The 17,076-nt window shown below is 52.1% G+C and overlaps 5 protein-coding genes across 5 annotated transcripts; 2 read left to right on the plus strand and 3 right to left on the minus strand.

Annotated features, from left to right (window-relative positions):
* Nucleotides 1-91: 91 nt before the first annotated feature.
* On the minus strand, nucleotides 92-1,451 carry BDP81DRAFT_330089 (fasciclin domain-containing protein; the record flags this gene model as incomplete). Its single annotated transcript, XM_060585370.1, has 2 exons — nucleotides 92-736; nucleotides 795-1,451. The coding sequence occupies 2 exons, from the start codon at nucleotides 1,449-1,451 to the stop codon at nucleotides 92-94; spliced, it is 1,302 nt and encodes a 433-aa protein (XP_060440377.1).
* Nucleotides 1,452-3,041: 1,590 nt separating this feature from the next.
* On the minus strand, nucleotides 3,042-7,276 carry BDP81DRAFT_398476 (glucose-methanol-choline oxidoreductase; the record flags this gene model as incomplete). Its single annotated transcript, XM_060588464.1, has 8 exons — nucleotides 3,042-3,489; nucleotides 3,541-4,756; nucleotides 4,814-5,074; nucleotides 5,127-5,365; nucleotides 5,419-5,605; nucleotides 5,659-5,996; nucleotides 6,050-6,605; nucleotides 6,667-7,276. 8 exons carry the CDS (start codon nucleotides 7,274-7,276, stop codon nucleotides 3,042-3,044), a joined length of 3,855 nt encoding a protein of 1,284 aa, XP_060440378.1.
* A 1,900-nt stretch (nucleotides 7,277-9,176) lies between these two features.
* On the plus strand, nucleotides 9,177-10,881 carry BDP81DRAFT_329940 (uncharacterized protein; the record flags this gene model as incomplete). The annotated part of the gene is made up of 3 exons (XM_060585359.1): nucleotides 9,177-9,847; nucleotides 9,903-9,980; nucleotides 10,035-10,881. 3 exons carry the CDS (start codon nucleotides 9,177-9,179, stop codon nucleotides 10,879-10,881), a joined length of 1,596 nt encoding a protein of 531 aa, XP_060440379.1.
* Nucleotides 10,882-12,894: 2,013 nt separating this feature from the next.
* Nucleotides 12,895-14,598, plus strand: BDP81DRAFT_484244 (uncharacterized protein). Its single transcript, XM_060595096.1, has 2 exons — nucleotides 12,895-13,409; nucleotides 13,471-14,598. Exons 1-2 carry the CDS (start codon nucleotides 12,958-12,960, stop codon nucleotides 14,369-14,371), a joined length of 1,353 nt encoding a protein of 450 aa, XP_060440380.1. The 5' UTR covers nucleotides 12,895-12,957; the 3' UTR covers nucleotides 14,372-14,598.
* A 243-nt stretch (nucleotides 14,599-14,841) lies between these two features.
* Nucleotides 14,842-15,527, minus strand: BDP81DRAFT_453577 (uncharacterized protein; the record flags this gene model as incomplete). The annotated part of the gene is made up of 2 exons (XM_060592845.1): nucleotides 14,842-15,204; nucleotides 15,300-15,527. 2 exons carry the CDS (start codon nucleotides 15,525-15,527, stop codon nucleotides 14,842-14,844), a joined length of 591 nt encoding a protein of 196 aa, XP_060440381.1.
* Nucleotides 15,528-17,076: the final 1,549 nt, after the last annotated feature.

Consider the following 17,076-nt stretch of genomic DNA (forward strand, 5'->3'; position numbering starts at 1 on the left):
CACATGTATTCCAAGTATCCTACATTAGCTTTTATGGTTCAAACTACCTATGGAGAACGGCGGCTATATTGACTGATTCATATTCCATAGCTTACAACTCCTCGCCAAGCCAGTTCGCATCATTCTCCTTCTCGTTGACGTACTCAGAAAGTCTCTCCTTCAAATCCTCAACCTCAATCTCGCCATCGACGTAGTCAACCTTATGCTTGTGGGGAGGGATCGGGACGCGACCAGGGACGTGAATGACACCATTCTTGGCGATTCCATCGGCGACGACAATGGGGATATAGCCGTTGAGCTTGACCTTGGTCCAGCCACCCCAAGTAGCAACATCGACGGCGATGTTCTTGCCCAACAAGGTAGGAAGATCAACGTGGTAGTGCTCCATGGTGCTGGCATCCTTCTTCTCGTCAGGGCGGTACAATGCATCGCTGTAAAGGGTCGAGTTTCCAACAATCTGGTACTTGAGCAGAGCTCTGAGGTACTTGACACCGAGATCAGTATTGAACAGGAAGGCGTTGGCCCTGGGTCCGAGGCGAGCGAAGGCATTATTGGAGGGGGCGAAGACGGTGGTGCCAGTGGACTTGACCCCGTGAATGTACTTGACGAAGTCGGTCTTCTCGTATGCAAGGAGGAGCGTGGAGAACTGGCTGGGGAGAAGAGTGAGTTCGCGGCCGACCATGGGTGGCGGGATGATCAGGCTGTTGACAGCGTGAATAATTCCATTCTTGGCACGCTGTGATGATGCGTCAGTTGTGAAGAACCAATGAAGTAGAGGGACCGCTTTTGCTTACAATGTTGACGGCAACAACCTTGGCGTAGAAGTTGATGCGCACACCGCCGAGACCGACACTGGTGCGAAGACGCTGGGGCTTGTCGCCGAGGAACTTCTCGTTGAGCAATGTGGGGAGAGTGTGTGTACGGAGAACCCTCTTCGCATCGTAGTCGCCAATACCCACATGGTACTTGAGAATGGCCTCGATGACCTCTTTGCTCGGCTTCTTGTGCTTGGGCAGGTGCTCAAAGGCGCGGTTTGTTGGCACGAAGAGAGTGTGGTTCGCCTCGGTGCTCTTCAAGACGTTGACAATGTCCTCGTATTCGTTGACGAGCTTGGCAAACTCTGTGGTGTGCTCGCTCTTTGAAATGAGCTCGTAGATGGTCTTGTCGGAAACCTTGGGCTCATTGAAAATTTCCTCCTCGAAAAGGTGATCGAATTTGTTCTCAACAGTCTCCTCGAAGGAGTGCAATGCACCCTCAATGTGTGAGGACAAGGAATCAATGCCATCCTCGACGGTGTTCACGATAGAATCCTTGGAAGGCACACGGTCCCACCAGGAACCTCGGTTGGCGTGGTCATCGTTCTTAATGGCCGCCTGCTCGAAAATCTTGGGGTCGGGAAGGATAAACGCGTTGGCAACGGCCACGCATGACAAGGCTGCAGCAGCTTTCATTTTGAATTGATTTCCAGATAAGAATGCTACCTTGGTTCTGGAAAAAGGTTGATAAGGGAAAGGGAATCTCGAGAAGCACCTACACTTGGGGAAATGCAGATAAGGACCCTTTTGTTCGACAATTCGGCACCTGGAGGCAAACACCACGCACTCCGCATACGCGGAATGGCGGTAGGAAGAGACACTAGGGACGACGCCAACAGCTAGAGGTCCAATGGTAAGCTGACGTCAACGGGATCGGACAGCAGCAGCGAAGTGAAACTTTCCCCCGCCAATCCCACCCAATGGAACTCGAATCCCCGGGCGAGCCGGAGGAACGACCAGACGATGGGCGAGGGCGAGGTGGGAACCCGTTCCATGCGAGAACGAAAAGCAGCTCAAGCTCTTGCCGCGGTCTCGAACAGCGTCAGTTCTCTTCTAGAACTTCACCTCATCATCGACTTGTTGCATGATGAATGAGGTGATTTGGGTGTGAGAGCTCGCAAGCTATGCAGAGTTATGCAAAGCTAGAACGAGCTAAGCTATGTGTGTGCGAGCTTGAGCTATGGACAAAGCTACCAGAAAGCCACACAACCATCGCCCTCAGCTATATCCAATGCGTCATTCATCCTTTGTATGAAACCGCTTTCGTCCACACGGCCATCGGGCTCTCGGGGTTTACGGGTCTCCATCCATCGGCCTGATTTCTCCCCGCCTCCGATTGCGCACGGCCCCACTCCGCTGCTCCGCTGTCACCAGGCGAATGCTTCCCGGATCACTTCCGGCCGGGGGTCTAGGCAAGTTCTCCTGCCGGCTCGTGCCGGCTTCCGATGGGATTCTAACTGATCTGGTACTGCTATGCCAATTCTCCCAGCTTCTGTTGCCGTAACTTAACCCACAACTTGGGTGCCGACACGCAGGTGACAAGGAATGCCAGCACCATTGACTTCTTGGCTGCATTTCCCCACAAACAAGAAACGGAAGTTCATGTTTGATAATACGACGAGAGCTGAGAAGCTCCGGTGCCAGGGTGATACCAAAAAGGGTAAAACGTAACGCTCATTCTCACATGGAACGTTCGTCGGGACTACAGACGAGCAAACGGCTGTGTGGGATGACCAATCTTATCTGATGTTTGTTTGACTTTCGCAATCTGCTGCAGGCCGAAGATGACTTGCTCCGGCAGCTAAAAGGCTTATTATTAGTCGCTTCTTCAATTCCGGTTCCGGTGTTCTGCCTTGTGGTTCGTAAGTCCGAGGAGCGTTAGATTGACAGGTGATAGCCTATTAGTCGCGAATCCAGGATTTCGCCGTCGACCTCTTCGCGGAGCCGGGAGCCTTGACGGAGAAGCAATCGGGACAACCACAAAGGACCGAAGCGGGGTTGCTTTCGCGATGCACAAGGCAAGTTGGTACTACTGTGGTATTATTTATTGGTATGTACCTAGGTAAGGGACATGTGGTTATTTTGGTTGACAAAGAAAAATTACCCAGATTTGGGAGCCAATTTTTAACACATTTGGCAAACTGGCGAGCGTCTTCAAGAAAAAAAATCCCGAGTGCGCCTCTCAATACCAGCTTGATCGCGGCGGCGAAAAATAGCAACCGCTCATCACTTCTTCAACCCAAGAAGGTTTCCTGAGGTGTACTTTTCAAGTCGCGAATACTTCTCGTGCATGACGTTCTGGATGTGCTGCTCAACACGAGGGAAGATGTCCTTGTGGGCGGTCGGGCTCATCCAGGCGTCCAAGTGGCCACGGTGCTGGAACACCTGTCTCTCGTAGCAGACGCCGCCGTTGGCCTCCGTGAGGGTGGTAAAGGACGTGTCGGTGTTCTCGGGCGCGTAGACTTCGTTCTCAGATCCAGAAAAGAAGAAGATGGGCAGACCCTTGAGGCGGGCAATGTTCTGCGGTGTAACAAGGTTCTCATTCTGCGAGTCGGTCGCAAATCCGTGAGTGCCTTGGTACATCAGGTGGTTCAAGTTCGCCATTGAGGCTCCACCGATGAAGTTCTCTAATTGAGAGTGAGTAGCCTCGTTGAGTCCCTTGTGAGACCAGAGCCTAGAAAATATTAGTCACAGAGGAGTGTGAGGAGAAGTGGTGGGTACTAACCGGCCAAAAACAAGGGAGCTGCGATGACAGACGACGGAATTGCAAATCTCGTTGCGGTGACCCACGGGATAGAAGCGAAGCAACTGGTTGATACCTTGCTGGATGTATCCATCACGAGGCGTGCTGGTGCAGTCAAACCACTTGCCCTGAATGAGGTTGTAGATGTTGGCCATGGAGATGGGGAGGCTAGCCTTGACGTGATTGACCTTGGGGAACTTGGGGTTCATGAAGACCTGGGAAGCGGTGACACCGCTAAGCCATTGCCGCGGAATGCTTCCGTCAAGCAGACCTGACGCAAGGGCGATAGATCCAGCACAGTGTGCTACGACGTACGTCGTCGTCGAGGGACCGCTACCATCCAGCCTGTCAATGATGGCGTGCCTCTTGCGAATCTTCTTGAGAGCCGCCTGGATATCACGGCGGGCGTCATACGTGGTCCAATTCTGTTGAGCAACAATAGTTTTGCCGACGCGGTGGACCATGGAGTACACGCGATATCCCTTGGCTCGGAAGTAGTTAACCGCGTTCTTTTCAATGGTAGGCAAAGCAAAGATCTGCTGGTCGACGGCGGCGCCGGGGATGAACAATAGAATCGGGGCATTGCTAGCATCGCCGCCAACAGTCTGCGGCTCCCACATGTAAAGCTTGGTTTTGACGCGGTCGTTGGCCTCGACTGTGATCTCGTCAGACCAGGGTGTGGGATTCTGGTAGCTGTTGAAGGGAAGGCTGGGCCAGATCTGAGGGATAAAGGGCGTGAGGAAGGCACCAGCCGCTTTGGCGGTGAAATATCCGAGGAAGTTGGCGGTGGAAGAGATCTTGGCGTAGAGGCTGGATCCGGTTGCCTCCATGGTGGTGCACTCTTGAAGGAAGGCAGTCGGGCGGATGTGGATGACACCCTTGCCGCGAACCTTGTTGTGTACGGGTTGCTCATGCTCGTCAACCTCAGTAATGGTGCAGTAGAGAGTGGTCGTGGCCTTCCAGAGGTTGAGAGGATTGAAGACGACGTCTGAGTTGACAACCTTGTAACCGTTGAAGTGCAATTTCTTACCATCCTTTTGTGAGATGAGGAAGTTGTAAGTCAGGTTGGTGGTATCAGGCGATCTCGGGTCGTCATTGAACAGGTTGAACTTGCCGCCCTGGACCATGGAAGTGCCACCCAAAGCTGGGCAGGTGAAGGTACCGGTAAGATTGGCCTCGTGTTCCTTGTCATGGACAACTAATACCAGGTATGTCAGCAAAGGGAAGTCGTCGGGGGAGATTAATCAGCACTCACGGTTGTGGGTGTTCCATGACCTGGCGCTGAGGAAGAAACGAGCATATTCGCCGCGGCTCTTGGCAGTCAAGGTAGCCCTTTGGAAGTCCAATGTCTTGGAGTCTTCTCCAAAGTGGATCCAACCGTCCATAGTCTCGGTGAAGGCGATGCCAGGAGTCATATCATCTCTAGCAGTCTTGATGATCTCTTGGACTCTATCCACAGGCGGGTGCTCGCCCTTGAAGGGGTCGTATGCAGGCTTGCCAAACAAGTTCAGAGAGCCTAGAGTCAATTAGTCCAAGCTTGAAAGCCCTTCTTACTAAAGAGTACATACCGTTCTTGGTCTTGAGATCGACATCGATATGGAAGTCGTTGGCGATATGCTCCACAGATCTCTCTGCAAGGGCGGTGATTGTCGCGAACGGATTGACACCAAGAGCCGCAGGAACAATGGTACCATCGCAAACAACCAAGCCCTCGTGCACGTCGCCTTTAACACCCTTGAACAATTGGCCCTTGTGGTTCACACCACCACTGGCTCCAGTTCCGTCGTTGCTGATACGAGCTCCACCACTAGTCAAACATTAGCAGACAATCCAACTTTGCACGAAATAGTGCCATCTCACATGGCATGGACGGTGATCTCCTTCTCGCCAAATGCGGCATAGAATGGACTGTCGACGTAGATTCCGCCGATGAGGTTGGTCAGCTTGGCCAAGTAGCCCGCCAGCTTCTTGGCTCTGTGCGATTTGCCGACGCCTGAGAAGTTGATCAGAGGTCTGTCTTTGTCAAGCTGCATGGTAGCTTGACTGCCTAGAACGACCTAGTTAGAACGGTGACTACGAAGCGCATTTCAAAAGACTTACTGTCGTGAGACATGATGAGGTAGCACTGCGTCTTCTCAGTGCTGCCATCGGGGAAGTAGGGTCCGAAGAAACGGCTTCCAACAGCAGAAGTTACGTGACCGACAGCGCCCTTGATGGAAATGTTCTCTGGGAACACTCTGCCAGGCAAATAAGTGAGCATTGCCTGGTAGAAGGGCGCAAGGGCGGCGGGAATAGCACCCTCCTCGACGACAAAGCCATCCAGTGGGTTATCCACACCTGTCCGGCAGTCGATGATACCCGTAATGCACGGCCCAACAGGACGGTTTGGTGGGGGGTCTTCGCGTCCCATGCCGTTGACATATTCGCTAGTATTGTAACTTGATATTGGAGTCAGTAGACCACATGCTTGATAAAGACAACTCTGACTTACCCGAAGGCGAGAATGTCACCGTTGCCACTCATTCCGTGTCCCACGTCGGGGCTCATGTCCAAGCCGAACTGCTTACTGCGGAGCAAGATCTCGGTCGTTCCGATGCTGCCAGCGCCGAAGAAAACCAGCTCCTTGGCGTGAACCCACATCAGATCCTCGTAAAAGAGGTCCTTGAAGTTGGCGCGTTTTCCACCGTGCCACGCAAAGTGCACGATGTAGCCCTCGCGATCCTTAGCCTTGGTGACATACCGAACCTCACACTGGCAGAACATCTCGGTACCCCAGTTCCAGGCATCACTGAGATAGTTCACCAGCGTCGTGGACTTGCTGCCATCGTTGAGGCCGGTAGTGTCTTGTCCACTCAGTGTAGAGGCACGCATGTAGACACCAGTGCTGTTCTCGCCGTCCTCGAAGCGGGTAGTCTGAGGTACACGGTCGAACTTCTCGCTCCAGCCCATGAGCTTGGCCTGCTTCTCTAGCGTCTCCAGCTTGTGCAGCTTGGGGAAGTCCTTTGGATACTTCTTAGGCTCCAGGACCTCTGCGGCGCGCTTGTAATCTGAATTGCAAACGTTAGGGTCTTTTTGAAGTTAATTTGTGATAGAGTGACTGAAACTTACATGGCTTCAGTACCCCTGGGCCTAGCTCCTTGGGCCAAATAGGCAGGTTGAGAACCCCTTGATCTGCTTCGAGGAAGACGTTGGCGTTGAGCAAACTCGTTCCGCCCAAGCCATTGCCAACAAAGGCGTTTTGGCCATCGCCGACGATGAGATGGTAAAGCCCGGTCGGATCACCACCGGTGCCCAACTTTCCAAGAGCACCGAGAAGACCGTCCGTGGCCGCGTTGGTAGTATGAAGCTCTTTCACCGCCGGGATGATCTCAGAGGGGAACTCGCCGGGCCACTTCTCCTTGCCACGCTCAAGCAAGCAAACCTTCTTGTTGCCACGTGCCATGCGGCTGGCGGCGACCGCGCCACCATATCCGGAGCCGATGACAACAACGTCATAGGACGGGCGGATCAGCTCAACGGGGCGGGAGATGCGGGGGTAAGCGCCAGTAATAGGGTCAAATGTGTCGTTGGCCTGACGATATTCCTCACGGGTCTCCGTGGCTTGATAGGGGGTGTCGAAAGACTCTTTGTAGTCAGGCTCGGTGCGACCGTTGGACTCGCCGTTGTGACCGTTGGTCTGTTGGTGGTCGTAACCGTTGGGCTCCGCGGTGCCCTCCATCGCGATTATGTTCGTGACAGCAGCTTCTTGTCGTTGAAGAGCACTAAGAATTCCCATTTGCCGCTCTTCTAAATGAGAGAAGGAAGAGTCGGATAACCAACAAATGTTCTCATTGACCGCCTGGTGGATGATGGCTTCTTCTTATATGGACAAGCGCCGGCAGGTAGCCTCGGGCCGCAGCGGCTTCCCCAGACCGGCAAGGACAGTCAATACATTCCCATCGACGAGAGCCAGTGTACAATCCCTCCTCTCAACGGTGAACAGGGTCTTCGCAAGTTTTCACATGCTTTCCTAACAGTCAAAACATTGAATGCCTCCATCTTCTCATGATATGACCGGATGCGGATGGTCTCACTCGGCTGTGACGGGAGAATGTTCGCAATCATCCGAGAGACATTTCGTGCTGGTCGTTGATGGGGAAACTGGCCTTATGTCCGTAAGTTGTTGGAGTGAGAGTCGTCGTCAAGGATGTAAACAAGTATATGAAGACTTTCGATGTGGCTTGCTTGGTTCTTTCAAGACACTCATCAGAGTTGGTATGTGCGTCGTAAATGGCAAGTCAGCCAAGTGACAATGTTTGTTGGACATATAAAGTACTCAGTAATGCTATAGTTGAGAGACTTGACTGTCATTCAAAGCCTCAAAGCTGGAGTTTGATAGCCGTGTATGACATGGCGGAGGGAGGTCATTTCATGTTCACTGGAACTAGTCGACGACATTGAATTCGACTTTTGTAATAATGATTTTCCCGCTGACATCCTGAGTGAGCTTCTGTCGGTTTACACGCTAGTTAAATACCACCATATGCAGGGCAATCTCCACCGGGAGGGCGCAGCCGCGATAGGGAATGCCGCAGAAGATCGAATTTCAACGAGGACTCTGCATCTCGGTTCATCCTGATTCCGAGTATGATGCGACTTCGGCCCAGCAGGTCTGATCATTGGTAGGTTTCCCGCCGAGAGTCTCACTAGGGTGTCGAGGTGGTTCAACGGGCAACTTAGACGGCACGCTTACTTCTCTCTAATTATCTGAGTGAAAAGAAGGGTACGATGAACCTGCAAAACATTGCATGCTCTTGAGTTCGCTCGGAGAATCACACTTCTGGGTTGACCCGATTGGCCGTCGGATGCTTATCATCTAGAAAGTCCAGGGCATGAGAACGCATGCAGGCACACGGGAAGTCTAGCGGCCCGCAACCGGGTCGAAAGCGGAACCAGGTAGCCATTCTTCAAAAAGCATGCGTAAAGCGTGCGTAAACGGAAGGGGCAGCATGCAGGTGGAGATAGCTCCGAGCTTCACAGCTCCAAAAAGATGTCTCAGACAGGGCATTTGGGATCGTCTGCTAGCTTTCAGCTCGTTGGTGCTGGCTTTGCAATTGTCTCGGGGGGTCAATTCAAGGGATGTTCAACATACCAGCTCTCAGCCCTGGGGCGCTCAAATTTGCATGAAATTCGGGGTCAGGAAGCCATTATGTGCCATCTTCGGTCCAACACTGCTCCAGCTGTTGGGAATCATCGCTGGCAGAAATGTGGTGGAAACTCTCTTCCAGCCCTGCCCTCATGCAAGCACGAATCTCACTCCTCTTCAGCCTCAATCATTCGATCAATATCAAAAGCATCAAGGTTACGGATACGACACGTGAAAGCACTTGATATTTCTAGCATGTGATAGTAAGACATCAAGGTTTGCCTGAAATTCCTCCCTGGTGGCCATCACGTCTGGCATTTCAAGGCACCAAAAAGGGCTCAACAATCGCAAAAGTTGAAGCTTCATCAGGGTTTTCGTCATCTTCTAAGAGAGTTAAAACCAGTATTTCATCCAGCCATCTGGGCGATTACCTGTTAGCCTTCCTATCGACCATTCATTTCGCCCAGGCTGTTTGCTGCATGTACCTCCAAAGATGGCAGCAGTCGAAGTAACTTACTCCCTTCCGAAGGATGTCAACGAGAAGAAGCTCGAAGTCCGGACCGGCTCGGATATCCGTCTCCGAAAAGAGAGCCGCGGAGCAGACGTAACATGGAACGGCACCGACCCCTTCCTCAAGCAGCCGTACTACTACACCGGCGCGCCATGGACACTCCTTGCAAGCGATTTGCTCCTGTTCCTCAAGAACATCGCTTTCCTACCATGCATTGTGTTGCCGCTCTGGTCGCAGCCCCCGGCTCGCTCTTTCAACCTCGGAGTCGACAACCGATTCAAAGAGCAACCTCGATTTCTCGTGAGCCAGCTCCATCGTCGATTCGAAGCATGGGCTCAGCGCTACTTCCACTCCGGTCCCATGGACGAGCTTTACCCCTCATGGAACAACATTCGTGACATCACTTTCCACTCCATCCTCATCGTCACTCAATCCGCTTTCTTGATCTCTCTGCCTTTCCTCTCTTTCTTCTCTTTTAACATCTTTGTTGCCTACGTTGGTCTTTTTGTTGGCATCAACTATTTAGCATGCATCGGGCTCAATGGGTGGATGCCTGAAGGATTCATTTGGTCAGCTGATAGTCCCTTGGCGAGAGAATGGGAGCGAAACCACCCTGAAGAAGAATGGATTTTCCTCAACGGTGTTGCTGTCGGGTAAGAATAACGCATCTCAACACACTCGTCGCATGGACTCAACATACATCTATAGCAAGAACTGGCTCCAAAGCAACATTGACCGGATTTCCGTCACCTTCCATCGAAGAGTCAAAGGTGTTCACAACAAGACGTGAGTGAATATTATCTCCTCAATATCAGGGATCACACTGATCTCCCTTCCTAGTGCCGGAATTATCTTTGATGTAATCCAATGCCTCCTTGAGCGCTGCCTCTACTTCGGTACCACCGACACCAGAGTCTGCTTCTCGCACATCTCTACTGCTCTGCTCAACCAAGACAAGAAGAAAGTCATCCTTATTCTCCACTCACAGGGCGGACTTGAGGGAAGCGTTATCCTCGACTGGCTCATCAACCAGCACCCCCGCGAAGTTCTCCAAAAACTCGAAATTTACACCTTTGGCAACGCCGCAAACCACTTCAACAACCCCCGCACCAAGAGGGAACACGGGATTCCCAGGCCCAAGGGCCGCGCCATCCGCCACATTGAGCACTACGCCAACTCGAAAGATTTTGTTTCTCGGTGGGGAGTCCTCCACTTCAAGAAGAAGACTGCCAAGAGAGATGGACGCTTTCTTGGTCTCGGTGAAATTGCCGGTCTCATCTCCGTCAACAAGAAGACGGAAGTCATCAAGGCCGTGGGCAAGACGGAGCCGAAACAGGCCAACCACCTCAGCGCAGATTGGAATGAGTTCGAGGGAGCACTCATTGAGCGCACCGGCTCCGGTCACCAATTCAACCAGCACTATCTTGACAACATTTTCCCTCTGGACAACAATCTCAGCAAGGTCCAGACGAATGGAGATGGCTCTCCTCTCCCGGGCACCTTCATGGCGTCCCGCACGAACGTTCGCAATGATCCCTGGAAGATTGATGAGCAGCGCAACCTCACGAATGGGGTTGACGGTACTGCCCACCACCAGCTCAATGGTGTTAGCGAAGGGCCCAAGGTCTATGAGGTCAGCCGGCTTTGGAAGTTTGTCAATGGCCGACGACCGGACGACTATTCTTGAGAGGGCCTATGGACCTTATCCCCAAAGGAGAACAACCTGGTAGATACATGTTGCTTAGATTCGTGTTACCGGGTTTCGGATACCGACCATACTTGAATTACTCGGGACGGTTCTACATCACCCTCTAGGCATACAAAACTTTCACAGCGAGAGAGTGCATGGATCACTACCTGTACCGGTCACCAAGGACCCGATTGTTCTCAAGTGACTTCTGATATGAACTCGTGAAGCCTATCGCTTGCTATGTGAGATACGAAGTCTTATTGATTCCATTTGCAGATTGCCTGCCATAGGGTTGTATTCTCAATTATGCCATTGATTCACTGTGACGAAGCTCTCAGCCGTTTATGGTCATCGGAATCATCGACGTCGGACCCAGGTGCTCGCTTAGTGCTACTCCCTTGGCCACCCGCCTGTTCAGCGTCGGAACCGGACCCGGATCCCTTGCTCTTCTCTTCATTGCTATAGGAATCGTAATCTTCGGAGTCGGAGGCCACCGAAATTTCTTCAGACTCCGGGTCTTGTTGAGGCTCTTGACTCTGCTGCTGCTGTTGATGCTCCCGCCTGCGTAGTTCATTGACCATTCCGATGGCTGCATTTTCGCCCTCGGATCCACTGCCCTCCTCTATGGCCTGAGCAGAAACGTGCCTCCCTGAGTTCCGCCTGAATTGCACTCTCCTCGGTCTGTGGGACAGTCAGTCGCCATCACTCAAATCAACAAATGTCAAAAACTCGTACAAAAAGAGCAAAGACAGGGTGATAATTATCCTACATGCTGGTAGTTTGCAACATTGTAGGTATGTTGGGGCGGTGGAGTGAATTCGAGAACAACTCACAGTTCTCCTAACCTCTGCTCTCAAGCGATCGGACTCTCCCTGAGACTGACGTCGCTGCTCTCGCGATCATGGAGGAAGCTTAGAGTACAGCGGATCAGAACCCCGGTAGGGGTCGGAATTTCCATCGCGTTCCGAATCACCGCGACCATCTGCCATGTTTGTAGTCAACCTGCTGCTTCGTAACTGGAATAGTGAGGCTTCGACTGATCGTTTCACAGTGTTGTTCTTGGAGACGGTATCGATCCGAGTGATGCTGTATCTACCTTGCATGTAGCCATTACTCGCAGTGAGTTCTTATACATCTTTTGAGGCAATACGTATGCCGCTTGAGGCTACCAAACCCGTTGCCATCCTCCATTAAGGACACCCAGTCATGTACGAACAGTCTTCTTTTAGCCCCTTCACGATCTTACCGCCCAGCCAAGCGCAGGACATGCCAGAGGCAGAGCATTGGAACAGTTCACCCATTAGCCCTTTTCCCGCACCACCTAATGTTTATTCATGCTTCTCGTCCCTTTGGTCAATAATAAGGCGCCAGCAGTCCTGGTGTGGTGGGCGGTGAAGAAATTCAAGGCTGAAAGATCAAACACAGTGCACCAACAAACAAAAAGTCCCCAATGATAGCTTGGAATGACCATCAGGCTTCCCGCGATCGAGGGAGATGCATGTCACGTTTTTCCTTTAACAAAGACGAAGTATCCAACCACCAGGTCCCTGGACCTTGTTTGGAATGTTTGTAAGGCGGTAGCTTTATCTCAACTGGGCCGGTAGCCGCAAATAAGCGAGGGTTGCACGCCTCGGTCGCTTATTGCGATACCGCCAAGATATACTCTGTGGCACAACTCGGCAACATAACTAATGGCTGTTTTTGAATGGCGATTAGACATTGATATCATTTGATCTTTTCTGACGATTCGATAGGGTTTTGACTAAGTTGATACCGGTGGGCTGTAGAAAGATCCACTGATTTGACCATATTTGTGTGCGATACTTTTTACTTGCATCGCCGCCCTAATTCTTCCGACGATGTGGTGTCGTGGTGTCGTGGTGTCGTGGTGTCGTAGCCGGCAATAACACGGCACACACATCCGCGCCTTAATTGCCGGAGCTCCTCTGCGCAGCCGACCTCGCTACGATGAACAACCCTCCATTCACGATTATAAAATCATGAAAGCATCAAGCGTCAACCAGAGCACATCGAGCCGCAAGACAACATACTCCCGAGCCGAATGACGTCATCATGGCAACCCTCAGCACCGCAACGTGGATAACCTCACTCACATACGACGACCTACCCCAAGGCGTAGTAGAAGCAGCCGTACGCTCTTTCTACAACTGGGTCGGCTGCGCCATCGGCGGAAGCTCGCATCCGACGACATTGACCGCATACAAAGCCCTGTCGGCCTTTTTTGGGAAAGAAACTTCCTCGCTGCTAGGATCCGATCGTCGGATCGATGCGCAGCACGCTGCTCTCATCAACGGCATTGCCTCGCACGTTCATGATTATGATGATACCCATCTCGAGACGATTGTCCACCCGACTGGGTGCGTTGCATCAGCGCTGCTGAGCTTCGCGGAGACGCTGCAGCGCCCAGTCACGGGGAAAGAATTCATCACCGCGTTAGTCGCTGGCATCGAGGTCGAGTGTAAAGTCGCCATGGCCGTGTACCCGGAACACTACGACATCGGATGGTACCACTCTCCCACTCTTTCTACTTAAAGACCACTGCGGAGGCTAACACCTCTTTTAAAGGCACATCACAAGTACAACAGGCTCCATCGGCGCCGCCGCCGCCATCGCAAAACTCCTCGCTCTCCCAGCGGATAAAACAGCCCACGCCATCGGCATCGCCGCAACGCAAGTCACGGGCCTCCGTGAAATGTTTGGCTCAGACACGAAATCCTTCCACGTCGGACGCGCCGCTCAAAACGGGCTGCTTGCTGCGGTCCTAGCTGCCGAAGGGTTCACGAGTTCGCCTAAGGCGCTGGAAGCTGGACGCGGGTGGACCAAGGTCGTTAGCACGAAGGAAACCTTGGATGAGGTTATTCAGAGTCTTGGGCAAGGACAAGAGAAGTGGGAGATTGAGAAGAATTCGTTCAAGCCTTATCCGTGTGGGATTGTTATTCATCCGGTCATCACGGGCGCGGTATGGCTTCATCAAGAATTAAAGAGACGAGGGATTTCCGTGGAGGAAATTGCGAGTGTCGATGTCGCTGTTCATCCTCTCGTACTGGAGCTCACGGGTAAGAAAACACCAAAGGACGGGCTAGAGGCCAAGTTCAGTGTCTATCATGGCGGCGCGGTCGGGCTGCTATTCGGGAGGGCGACTGTGGTTGAATATGAGGACGCGCTTGTCACCAGCGCTCCTGTTGTCGGCTTGAGAGACCGCTTCTCCGCCATTGTGGATGAGTCTATGAGGGCCGATGAGTGCCATTTGGTGGTTAGATTTCGCGGTAGGGAGGAGCCAATTGAGAAGCACGTCGATCATGCCCTCGGGAGCGTCGAGGTGCTCATGTCTGATGACCAACTGACGGAGAAGTTCATCACGCAAGCGGCGCTACAGGTCGGTTCTGAAAAGGCGAAGAAGGCGAGCGAGTGGTGTTGGGTTGTGGTCGGGTCGGAAGATATGAAAGAGCTTGGAGGTATTGTTTAGGGTAGATCCAGCTGACTCCCTACCTTCCATGGTTCAACGCTCTCTTAGTGATGATGCACTGCAAGTGACATCCCTCTCTTCTAATCTCACTGGCAAAGGCACCTTTACTCCTATGTTCGATTGACGAGAAGTACTATGCCTAAGGTAAAGCAACCCATTCTTTGGGAGATACAAGGTTTCCACCTTCCCCTTAGGGAATAAATGAATACAACGCTGCCGTTGTCCAAAGTCCCAGTGCCAATGACGCTTACACAAGTGCTCGTGAACATCTCCAACTGGGCAGGTAAATATATGTATTACCACAGTGGACGAAAGCCATAGTATGACATTGCCAATCCCAAAGGCCTGTCACTTGTGAACCCTTGTCTTCCAATCCCAAGGTGAAACCACCATCCTGAAGCCTGTACTGTTGAAAATATCTGGGCACAATGACTCTGGCAGGGCTTATAATTGGTGGTGAGAGGTCCAAACTAGTTGAAGCGAAAGCCGTGTAATATGTTGTTATGATTAGACCAGACCCGGTCGTCCGCCACAGAATACCCAGAAATCCAAGACTCTTCTTGAATGGTCGGCAGGGGGTCGAGGAAAGGTTCCCAATCCATGATTGAGCCAAGGGTCTGTCGGGATGGAGCCTGGTGATTGAGATCCGTCTCTGCCTGGCGGCAGCGGTCACAATTCATGCGCTGAGCCCTTTCGATCTGATAGTAGCTGTCAGCTGTCATGTACTTGATGTCGCTTTCGTCATCTGCGTCGTAGGCGGCTTCGTCGGCAATGCTTGGTAGATTCTCATTGTCGGGCTTGAATGAAACCAGCTTGGGGAGCTTCAGCTGGTCCTAGTAGATTTCCCGCCAGTCAGCTTAAGTCGCATTTGCAGTTTTTGTGGCAGTCTGCAATGTTAATGAGAAAATAAAATGGGAAATCATCATACTCGGTCCTCTCTGGGCTTGAAGCCGTCTCTCTTGCGGCCCTGCTTGGACTCCTTCGTCTGACAGTGCAGAGTGCGCTCATCGGCGTTGGCCAGGGACTTTGAGTGATTGGGACTGTGAGGACCACGCTGCCAGGTCTTGTTGGGGCTGTGGACTCGGGCCTTCTTCTTGCACGGCTGAGGCCCGAGGTCATCGTGGATGTCAGACGCGGTTTTGTTTTTCGATCCCATTTTGCGCAGGCAGTCCTTGCGAGGCGAATACGTTGCTGGTTCGATTTAAACCGCAGAGTGATTGACGATGAAAGTGTGATGAAAATAAGGAGTTCTAGTGTGTACTGGTCGAAAGTGTCTGAATGCAGTCCGAGGTGAGTGCAACGAGGAGACATGGGTGAGGTGAAGGATGTGGTCAATTCTCACCCAACTAAGATGATGTGGGGCATCACACTGCCGTCTCACCAAATAAGGTCCGGTACCTACCTACCTAAGTTAGACCGCCGCACGTGACGAAGGAATGGAACGGCAAGGTAGGAAGGAGCCATAGGGGAAGGAAAGGAAAGAGAGGAAGGAGCAGAAGATTATGGCCTGAGGTACCTTGAGTACAATTTGACGCTTCTTCCTGATGAATCCTCACGATTCTTAGAGGCATAACACGTACAATGCGCATTGAGAACATCTTCAGCTCATCAAAACGCACTTCAGGTCAGAGAACCACAGTGCAATTTATGTAAAAAAGCAAGTTGGCATCAAAAGAAAGACCTCAATGGCAAAAGAGTTCACCCCCCCGGTACTGAACTGGGGGCTACATCTCTGGTGCTCATGCTGGGATTCGAACTCGGGGACTCTCGTATGCGCTAAGCCTGTCGTCGAGTAGGCTGGTTGGCGAATTGATTGTTGACCATTAACCATTCCACCACCACGCCACAGTTTGACCTGAACCCCGGCCTAGGAGTCGCCTGCTGTGCTGGTAACAGAAACGGAGCTGAGGGGGTATTAGAGGCCTTCTCTCCATCGGATGAGATATTGGTACGTATACCGTTGATTCTGACGTGCGAAGGGGGAAGGCGCTGACACAGTAGCCGTTGAGATGCCTCCTTCCCGCAAAATAATTGCTCGGTGGGACCCACCTTACCTTAACAGACAGGTCCACGCCATATGGCTCAAGGCGCCATGAGAGATGGAAACTTAAGCATCTCCTCCTAAGATAGCCCAACTAACTTGGTCATTATGACAAAAAGGTAACAAGGCTTCTTTGACAGATGTGCATTATCCTCAAAGATCTGGGCGCCGAATAGACGCCAGTGAGCCTTCAGCGACCTCCTCGCTTCCATATCTGAGTACCCCGTACAGGGGTAAACCTCACCATCGTAGGGGAATCTGGTCACCTCTACGAAATGAAAGGCTTCATGTTCTTCTAAGCCATATCTCATGAGCTTTCTTCGTCCGCCTGAAACCTCGTTTCTCACTTGCTCCCGTCAACTAACGCCCCCTATTTCTTTTTTCCACGTCTCTCACTAGCCACCATGTGGGTTTACCCTGCGGTACTCAACAAGAACGACGATAGGATTGGAGTGTTTGATAGGAAATTTCAATGCCATCATGCCGTGGGTTCCCAACAGGCGAAGGAGTTATTCGTCCGAGTGCATTTTAATGTTTACAAGACGTTGAATTGAATGTCACTTGTCGATTCCCGTTGGCCAGAGACGCGTGGGGGTGGGGCTGATGCACGTGCGGATCAGAGGGTCCCACACTCCCGTCTGCACTCCCGACGGATCGATCGTAC

This window comes from Colletotrichum phormii (assembly GCF_030913505.1).
Source record: "Colletotrichum phormii strain CBS 102054 chromosome Unknown BDP81scaffold_24, whole genome shotgun sequence".
In the NCBI taxonomy this organism is placed as follows: domain Eukaryota; kingdom Fungi; phylum Ascomycota; class Sordariomycetes; order Glomerellales; family Glomerellaceae; genus Colletotrichum; species Colletotrichum phormii.

Bases quoted from the DNA above. Each gene is read 5' to 3' on its own strand.
- BDP81DRAFT_484244 (XM_060595096.1), top strand. From the start codon at position 12,958: ATGGCAACCCTCAGCACCGCAACGTGGATAACCTCACTCACATACGAC. The intron at 13,410-13,470 runs GTACCACTCTCC...CCTCTTTTAAAG, and splicing joins GAACACTACGACATCGGATG to GCACATCACAAGTACAACAG.